At 42.7% G+C, this 10,063-nt stretch overlaps 1 protein-coding gene across 5 annotated transcripts in view; it reads right to left on the minus strand.

Moving 5' to 3' along the window:
• UGP2 (UDP-glucose pyrophosphorylase 2) overlaps positions 1–6,928 on the minus strand; it is a 56,144-nt gene extending 49,216 nt beyond the window's left edge. The window contains exon 1 of one of the 5 annotated variants that reach the window (XM_061622269.1): positions 6,710–6,928. Coding sequence is in view for 3 of the 5 variants with exons in the window: in XM_061622267.1 (XP_061478251.1) it covers positions 4,641–4,659 (19 nt within the window). In the remaining 2 variants the exon portion in view is untranslated. Of the gene's footprint in view, positions 1–4,640; positions 5,102–5,494; positions 5,744–6,709 lie in introns of those variants that run through there. The other 4 variants (XM_061622270.1, XM_061622267.1, XM_061622265.1 and 1 more) reach the window with 4 other exon arrangements.
• Positions 6,929–10,063: the final 3,135 nt, after the last annotated feature.

Below are 10,063 nucleotides of genomic sequence, written 5' to 3' on the forward strand. Positions count from 1 at the left end.
AACAGGTGTTATATGTGCGGACCGTCTGGTCCTCGTCAACAGTCTGGCTGCTGCGTTTTGCACTAGCTGTAGTTTCCGGACTGTTTTCAAAGGCAGCCCCACGTAGAGCGCATTGCAGTAATCCAATCTAGAGGTTACCAGAGCATGCACAACTGAGGTGAGGTCGTCGCTGTCCAGATAGGGACGTAGCTGGGCTACCAACCGAAGGTGGTAGAATGCATTCCGTGCCACCAAGGCTACCTGAGCCTCAAGAGACAGGAATGGATCGAAAAGAACCCCCAAGCTACGAACCTGTTCCTTCAAGGGGAGTGTAACCCATCCAGAACAGGTTGAACATCCACCATCTGGGCCGAGAAGGCATTCACCAACAGTGTCTCAGTCTTGTCAGGATTGAGTCTCAGTTTATTAGCTCTCATCCAGTCCATTATCGCGGCCAGGCAACGGTTCAGCACATTAACAGCCTCAGCTGAGGAAGATGAAAAGGAGAAATAGAGTTGCGTGTCATCAGCATACTGGTGACAACGCACTCCAAAACTCCTGATGACTGCACCCAGCGGCTTCATGTAGATGTTAAAAAGCATGGGGGACAGAAGCGATCCCTGCGGGACTCTGCAATGGAGAGTCCAGGGTATCGAGCAGTGCTCCCCATGCCCTACCTTCTGGAGACGGTCCACCAAGTAGGAGCGGAGCCACTGCCAAGCCGTACCTGGAAGAGTCTTTGTTGCCAGTGCATGTCTGTATAAAAAGCAATGAGTGACGACAATGTGGGAAGCTTCCTTTTTCACTAAAGTAGCAAAACCAGATTTATTACCAAGCATTGCAGGACCTCCATCTGTGCAAAGTGTATGAAGTTTTTCTTTCCAGTCAAAGTTTTGTTTGACTTCATCATTTGGTGGCTTAACAACTACAAGGCACAGAGTTGCCCCATAGTTGTCCGTAGAAAGGAAAACTGCGATCACGTGCGATCTAGCGCCGGGTCTAATAATTACCATAATTTCAAAGTAGTGATGAGCATAAAATATACTTGAGATATCTGCAACAACTGCAATGTGATATGAAAATATCTGTGATTTCTATTGGTGACAAAGTCACAGGTACTGCTAATACTACTGTGGTTTGTTGCCTACATTCATAATCGAAGGAAATGCTAAATTTCAGTTAGAGGTTAGTGAAAATAAAGATGTAATTTTTTCTCCATCCAAGTTCATGGACCCCCTGAAATCTATCCACAGACCCCTTGGGAGTCCGTGGACCCCAGGTTAAGTACCCCTGGCCTAGAGCCACCATAACACTGTGCTTTGAAGTCCCACTTCAGGAAAACACGGATACCATGGTTGATAGTCTCAAAAGCTGCTGAGAGGTCCAAAGGAAGCAACAGGGATGCACTCCCCCTGCCCATCTCCTGATGAAGATCATCCACCAGGGTGAGCAAAGAAGTCTGAGTCCCATAGCCAGGTTGGAAGCAAGATTTGAATGGATCCAAATAATAAATACCATCCAAAATTGTCTGGAAGTGAAACACCTTCAAATAGTTGAACTGACATAATCAATTGGGGGCGGGGGGATTGACTAAAATGCACTTAGTATGGTTTTAAATGTTATGCTCAAAAATTCAAAGCTTTACTTGAAAATTATTTTTATTGGAATACTAAATATTTGGAGACTTCCCAACCGTTATTTAAATTTTAAGAAAAATGAAGGCATCATTCTTTTTTAAAAAAACGGTTTCTTTATTGTTAGGACACAAATAAGTTTGCCAACTATAAAGTTACTTCTCTCAAATGAAGTAATAGTGCCAGGTACAGCTTTAAGGAAAAGCAGCAACTTTGCCACTGCAAGATGAGACTACAGAAAGAGACAATTGTTGATTGTCAATATGATGGCATGGTCCATTTAAATGTTAAGTGCAAGAAGAAAGGTAGCTTCTCCTCTCTTCCAGTCATACTCTTATTAACACATGTCCAGATTTATATTAGGATCATATTTAGTAGGGTTTAGTTAAGCGATATGAAGTTATACTTGTATCAGCTATGCTCTGATTATCCATCCAAGAGAGTAGCCCATGTACAAAATAAGTGATGGTATCTGGCAGTGAATACTGAGTTTAAAAGAACACTGGGCAAGATCTACCCAAAGTCCCGCTGATTTTAGTGGGAGAGTTAAGCATGCACTTAGCTCTGTTTCACAGAAATCAATAGGATATTCCATTTCTATTCCTATTTATTTCAAAACAAATTCAACTGAACTCAGTGAGACCAATTTGGCAATAGGTATGTATTACAAATGTTTAGCTTTGGCTGCATTAGGTCCAATGTGTTTTATGAAGACTGATTTTTAAGGCACCATACCAAACATTTTAAACGTTACAATGAAGACGCTACCTCCAAACATCTTTGAAATTTAGGCCAATAATTCTGGAATCAATTTTATTTTTTTGTGATATAGTTTAGTTCAGTCATTATTTCACCCATGGGGTTGATGGCATTTTATCATATAGATTGTAAGAAGGATCAAATCCAAAGTTCATTTCCACCCATCTACCATTTATCTGCCTGTCTAAATATTAAATCCAAGCATGCAGCTGAGTTCGATGACAGCTAACTATTCAACAAATTTCTTAGTATAAAAACTTCAAATAATCCATAGGTATGACACTTGAAATAAAACTTTAGTCCTAAAAAAAATCCAGACAACAGTAAGCAAAATATTATGCTATCCTAAATGGAAAGGCAATGCCCTAAAAATATTTTCAGCTCAGGTTTGAACCAAACCTGAATTGCTTCAATAAGAATACTGTAAGTATATACTCAACATAAGAGCGAGTTATAGTTTCTTTTTAAAAGCTAGTTTATAAAACTATTATGGTTATTACCATAAAGTAGCCCCAATTATTTTTTTATATGTGTAATACAAAATTTAGTTCTTCACCCAGTAACACATGGGTTTTAAGCGTATTTTTTTGAGTAAAGAATCAAGGCCCACAGCACACGTGTCACTTATGGGCCATTAGCTGTTACTAGCTAGCACATTAACAGTGCCTTCTTCATTAGTAAGCAATAAGCTGTAGTTATTTAATGTTAAATAGTTCTTTTTAAAAACCTCAAACACACAGGGACAAGAGCATGCGCTGTTCCCCACGGATCATGTTCATTTTCTTTTGCCCACACTTTAAGTTGATGAAACTGTAAATTGGGTATAGTCTACATTTTGCCTTCTAAAAATTAGCTCACAGCATTCAATCTATTCCACTAGACCCATCTGCATTTAAGAGAAATTTTTGACATCCCACGAAGCAATTTTGTTCAAGTTTACAGATGCAATTTGACCAAAGAAAGAAAGAAAGATGTTATGTGTAAATCCCTCAACCTCTATGCATGCTGCTAGAAATCATCAGCAGGCTGAGAAATACCATACTAGGCTGCAAACATAGAAGGGGACATTTCCAAGAGTTTAAATGTGTGTTGAAATTATAATTATTTAGATTCCAGCTATTTTCTAAGGCAATTAAACATAACTTTTAACCTTATAAAACTGATCCTTTGAGTAACATGTGAAACCTTTTTTATACAAAATGGCCTCCTCCAGTATTGGGATTAAAAAACTGCACCACCGCACATAAGGAAAATATTTTATAGTCCCCTTGTTGTTCTGACTTGATGGGCTATAGGTAAATCACTTTCAGGTGGCTTAGTTCAAGGTTCAATCAATTTTGCTCTCAGCTCTCTTCCCAAATCTGCCTATGGGTTACAGTGGCCCTACAAGTAGTATATATAATCATACTGCACTGATAACTGATATACAGATAGTTTCCAAACAAAATTAATAACCTGGCTTTCTACATATAAAAGTTAAAGGTGTCCCCGCACTTATACAGTTTAAAGTACTCTGCACAAGTTACATACAGGTACTGAAAACATGATCTGTTTTCTCAAGTAACAAAGTACTTCTATTAAAAATCCTTTTTGGAATACTAAAGAGCACAAATATCATTTCATTTAAAAGAAAAAGCACAATGTTGCAAGAATCATTTCCTTCAAAGAAAAAAAAACACAGCAATGCATCAGTTATCAGGTTTCCTGAAATGTCTTATGGGCCATTCCCATATTCGCAATAGATGACTCCAAGAATCAAACCATAATCTACCAGGAAGATCTCATGCTAAAATTCACCAGAATCTGTTACAACACATCATAGGACAGATAGGCAGAGTTTTAAAGATTACACATGTCAACAGAAGGGCCAGGCAACAAATTTGGGCTGACACCCAACTCAATACAGTTACAGAACCCCTTCTGTAATTTGCCAGATTCAGAGCACCTGCAGCTGCAACCACCTCAGTCTGGTTTTGCAATTTTATGCATTTAGAGAAGAGAAAAAGAAAACGTACATACTCTCTCACACACAAGGCTAAAAGAAGCCGCTTTAGAGAAACTGGCATCGCTCCATTGTCACCTGAGCAACCCTCAGAAGTAGTAGATAATATGGTTAATTGACCCAATTGATAGTCCCTTTCAAGTCCTCTCATCGACCTGAATCAGTGCTACACTTCTGCTGCCACGACTTGTGAAACACAGCACATCTCTATCTAAAGACACACAAAAATACAGGCATCATGCACTTCAAAAACGAAGTAAACCTACCTTTTGCAAATGACGACATTTTGGCTCTTTATGAAAATAAATGCTCTTGTTTTATAAATATAGAAAAAAAAATAAGACACTTTTCTCTGGGGAAAAAATGTATAAGAAAAACTCAGGAAAATAGGAGGGTTGGTTGTGGGGGCTGCTTTGTCCTTGCCACCCTGTTCCAGGCACTTCCCCAGCTCCTATTTATCAGTTTAAAAACATCAATAATTAAGAAGGAAGGTTCTTCAGTTAAAAAAAAAAAAATCCAAAGATGAACTTCCTATCCCCTTCCCCGAAAAAAGCCACCAAAGGAATTTTATGCAGTTTTTGTGCCTGCCTGGTTCATCCCTGATCCTTCTTCCTACATCTGCTCTCGAAAATGAACGAATAGGGCAAACTGGTTAAGAGGTTTAAACCACAAGAATTTAAATTTCATCAATGAAAGAGGCGGGTCTACAATCGTGTCTCACCACCCTTTCCCCTCCCCCTAGTGCTGGGTTGCAGCACGGACGGGGGCGTCTCCCACCTCTTCCCTTCACGGCAATTCACTACGGAAGATCTCCAAGCGGCGTAGGCGCCCCAGGAAAGCCCTGCGCTGCTGCTCTCTATGCCGAAGCCAGCCAAGGAACTACTTCCTAGGCCTCCCTTAGCCAACCTCTCGTCTCTCTCTCTGTCCAGAAGGCTCGTTTGGTTTCACGAGCCCAACTCTCTCCTCCGTGTGCCAATTGGGGGAGGGGGGAATGGCCACGGTTGCCTGTGACTCCTTTCTGCCCCCTATTTTCGGTGAAACCTCAGAATAATAAATCTTTTTTTTGGTAATAGTTTTACTCCTCCGCGACCGTAGTGGCTCCCATCCTATACATACTTACCTAGGAGGAAGCTCTATTAGATTCAGCGGGACTTATTTCTGAGCAAATATGCCTTAAGCACGTAAGGCAAAAAGATGAGAAATGTCCCTCCGAGTTGCCAAATTCCTTACAATGCACAACCATATCCTCAGAGAGACCAGTGCTATATTCCCACGACGGGCCCCAACGGGGGAGGAAGACGAGAAAAATAGCGTTGCGTCTGGAAAATAATGTGTGGAGACGTGCATTCTTTTGGAGTCAAGGCTAGCCATATGTCTTATGGGATAATTTTTTTTTTTACAGCACCAACTGATGGACTTGGGGTGGGTTTTACTGAGACGGAGGAGACGCATTGGCTCCCACGCGACGTACTGCCCTTTACAATTCTCGTATAATTAATCCCTTCCTCACAATAGCTCAGCACATGTAAACATTTCCATTTTTCTCTGGTAATACACGCGCACAAAAGACACGCATCTCTCCACATCCGGAGAGACATGAGATCTCTCACTTCGACCGTCTACAAAAGCTGCGGGAGAAGCGGGCAGCGATGTGGAGGCTTCAGCTTGGTTCACACGGACACGTTCCTCCCCGCGTACAAGCGTTACGCATCTTGGGTGAGGCAGAGAAGGAGAGGCAGCGTTTTTTGCGCCTTCCTTCGCCAGGAGAAACAAAGGCGCGGCGCGAAGACGACGGGCTCTAACGGCCCTCGCAGGCTCGGAGGAGGGGAAGGGAAATGTATGTCCTCTGGCACCTCTACAAGTTCTCCGGCTGAGCCGGCCGTCCCTCCGGACAGGAGTTTGTTGTTGTTAACGACACACCCCACAGGCAAGAGTGGGGCGGCGAGTGGAGGGAAAGACGGGCTGTTGCGGAAGTTACACGAGGAAATGCAAAGCTGGAACAGCAGAGCGGGCAGGGAGCCTAAATACACCCGCCCGCCACAAAGACCAGCTGCCGTTTGAAGCGGGGGCGGTTGGAGGAGAATGACGGTGTAGGGACGGGAGGGAGACGTCGCAATTGCAGCAGCGGTTAAAAAAAAGGCGTAAAGGAGACTGCGACTGCCCGCATGCCTCCGCCGCCTCGTGTTTCTTTTCTCGTGGAGGCCGCCGCAGTTCCGGTTTGCTCTCTCGGTTGCAAACGAGCACGACAAAAGCAGAAGCCTCTTAAAGGCGTCAACTTTACAAATGGGCCGCGACAGCTGCTGTTCTCCCCACCATCCCCTAGTAGACATTTTACCTCTTTCTGCCTGTCTTTTACCTATTTCCTCAGGCAGTGGGGTTGGACTGGGGCGGGAAAGGGGCTGAAAGCTCAGCTCTATGAAGAAGACGGCGGCGGTGGGATAAATAGACAGGTTTAACGATGCATTTTACAAGACGCTTGCTCCGTGCTCTCAAGCTAGTCAGGAGCGCCACTGTGACAGCAAAATGACCTCCTTTGGCTGCCAGCTTCGAGTTGCAAGGCGGAGGTATCGAAAGCGGAAATGCCGCTTGACAGACAGCCCAGCCGCTCCTTACAGCGCAGCGCAGTATACGCAAACCGCCAATCACAAAACAAAGAGAGGGGAACTCAGTCGAAGGCAGGTCTTTCAGCAGCTCATTGGGTGGGCAAAAGTGTGATCCCGCCTCCCGTTGCTGTGGTGTTACTGAAGAGCCGAAAGGGCGCGAGCGTGTTATTACGTCTCATCTGAAAGCGCGACATTTTGGCACGCGTGGTATGGGGTAAATGTGTTTCCCAACCTCTTTATTTTTTTGTTGCTGGAGTGCAACTCCCATCCTCCCCAGCCAGCATGGCCAATGGTTAGGAATTATGGGAACTGTAGTACAGCAACAACAAAAATAAAAAAGGTTGGGAAACACTGAAAGGAATAAAATAGGACCCAGCATGTGGGGGAGGGGATAATCAAATAATGCAGGAAGGATGGCATGACATGGAGAGGGTTGAACTGTAAGGCTGCTTAGTATCAATTTGTTACCCTAAACACTATTTTTTCCCTCGGTCAAATTTATAAATACATGCACACACAGTATTAATGAAAACCGTCCAGAAAATGGACTGAGCGTTTGTTTCGGTGTGCCCTTCTAGAAGGGCAAAGATCCTCAGTAAGGTTTAAAGGCCAACCATTAAATAAATTCAAAATTAAATTGCAAAAACTGTATTTTAAGAGCTGTTACAAATTTCACATCATAGTAAGTACAGGAATATTTTCAGTACAGAAAGGCCCTTAGGTGAGTTGTAGATATCCTGATCTCAGTCAAGGTGGACACTATCAGAAGAGCCTCCCCAGCTGACCTCAAATCATAGGCAGGACTTCGGGAGAGTTTTTTTTTGATACCCAGGTCCTAGACCATTTAGGGCTTTATATATTAGAACAAAAACCTTGAATTGGGCCCAGTGATGAGAACTGGCATTATATGGTCCTGTGCAGATGTGCCCATTAACAGTGGCCACTGCATTTTGCACCAGCTGCAATCTGGACCACTCTCAAGAGCAGCCAAATGTAGAGCGAGTTGTAATCCCACCAGGAGGTTAGTAATGTATGAATCACTGTGACCAGGCTATCCTTGACCCAAGAACTGATGTAGCTGGAGTACCAACTGGAAACTGAAAAAAAGACCGTGCCACTGAGGCCACCTGGGCCTCAAGTGAGTGAGTAGAATCCAAAAGTACCCCAAAACTATGTACCTGATCCTTCAGGGGGAGTACAACCCTGTCTAGACAGGCTACCTTCATCCAATCCATTACTGACTCCAGACACTTCATGGCTTCACTTGATCCAGATGGCAAGGAGAAACAGCTAAGTTTCATCCACATATTGATTACATAATTCAATACACAGCGGCATTTTTTAAAAATTAAGGTTGCAATCCTATTCACATTTACCTGGGAGTAAGGCTTTTAGGTAGTAATTCTATACACATCTGGGAATAAGTTGGTAACTTAACGGGTTTATTGACAGGTTTCTATACAGCTTGGCAGGAGTCCTAATGCAGCAGAGCTTCTCTTAGTCTAAGTAAGGGATGAGAGAGAGGGGCACGTCTGCAGGCCAGGTTGTCCTTATTCAGGACCTGGCTCTTCTGAAAGCATTTTCTCCCCATTCTCTGTGGCAGTAAGCTATAGTCCAGAATGACTTTTCTTGTGCCTAAGGCCGATTCACTAGAACAGGTGGAATGTCTTATTTAATGAGACCTAAAAGCTATTCATAATATTATCACAAAATATTTTTATGATGTGCTTGGGCATTGCTACAGTGCGGTAACCTTTATGTGGGACGGAGACTTTTATTGCAAACTCAAGAAATTGGGGGTGGGGTTGGCAGTGGCCATAAAGGGACATTGAACCACTTGCCTCCCCTCCTAGTGCTATCCCTCAGAAGAAATGTACATTTCTTTTATTTCTACCTACTTGACCAAGGACAATGGTCAGTTTTCTTTAAACAATCCCAATACAGTTTTTACACTTGCTAATATTTAATTGTGTGTTGTTGTTTTACATTTCTGTAAAGATTTCTGACCAAATTAAATGGCAGCAGTCCTATTTATTTAAAACCCATATTTGGTCCAATTACTTATAAAATCATGGGGGTTGCTGATTGGTGCTTTGTCCATGTAGGCCCAGATGGTCTCTGGCATGTAGCACCTTCCATCACCTAAGGCTGTTGCACCAGCTAGCTGCAGTCCTTTCTGGACACAGAGAGCCTGACCACAGTAATCCACATCTAAGTGAGACCCATACTTGATTACTACGATGAATTATATATGGACCTGCTTTTGAAGACCTCTTAGTAGTTTAGAATTCAGCTGTTAAGTGAAACCGCCTATCTTACCAGTCTGAAGCAATTTAGCTTGTATATTTCCTAGCACAATTCAAAACTGCTGGTGTTTATGTTTAATGTCCTGTATAGCTTGGGACCTCAAGTACTGATTCATCAGAAGCCCTTATCCTAGTTCCTCCACCTACTAAATCTCAACTGCTGAGAGTGTTTTCCCTAGTATGGAGTCCTGTTTACGAAACACATTCCCCAGAGAGGCTTCACCTGGCATCTGATCTTAGGTCTTTCTGGTCTTTTTATTTTCCCAAGCCTTTTAAAATATCTGTTGAATTATTTTTAACCAGGATTTGTTAAAAGCCAGTTTGTGTAAGTGTGTTGTTTTTCTGGCCCTTCCCCCCCCATACACACACTTTATTTTTTCTATGTTATTTTTGTTTTATTATTTAAATCGTTTGTAGGCATTGAAATGCTGCCCTGAGAGTGTGTTTTTTCCATTGAAGAGCACAGTGCAACTTTTTATAAATTAATAAACAGGTGAATATTTGAGAACATTCTTTGTTCAGTCCTAATGGCAGATAATTAAACTAGATTTCCCCATCCTTGCAGAGGTTAGTCTTAAGAGCCTAAAATGAGCCTTGACCAGGTAGATCTGCTCATGACAATGGCCCTATTTCAACATTCAACTTACATGATTACAACTGCAGCAAGAGGGAAAGTGGAGTCACCCCATCCATTATGTCCCTGCTCTCCATGTGTAGAGGAGAATCTTTTCTATGCTTCCAGGCTCCCCTTTGATGCAGTCCTGACACATAAGTGTCTTT

Source organism: Rhineura floridana, chromosome 4, assembly GCF_030035675.1.
Source record: "Rhineura floridana isolate rRhiFlo1 chromosome 4, rRhiFlo1.hap2, whole genome shotgun sequence".
Lineage (NCBI taxonomy): Eukaryota > Metazoa > Chordata > Lepidosauria > Squamata > Rhineuridae > Rhineura > Rhineura floridana.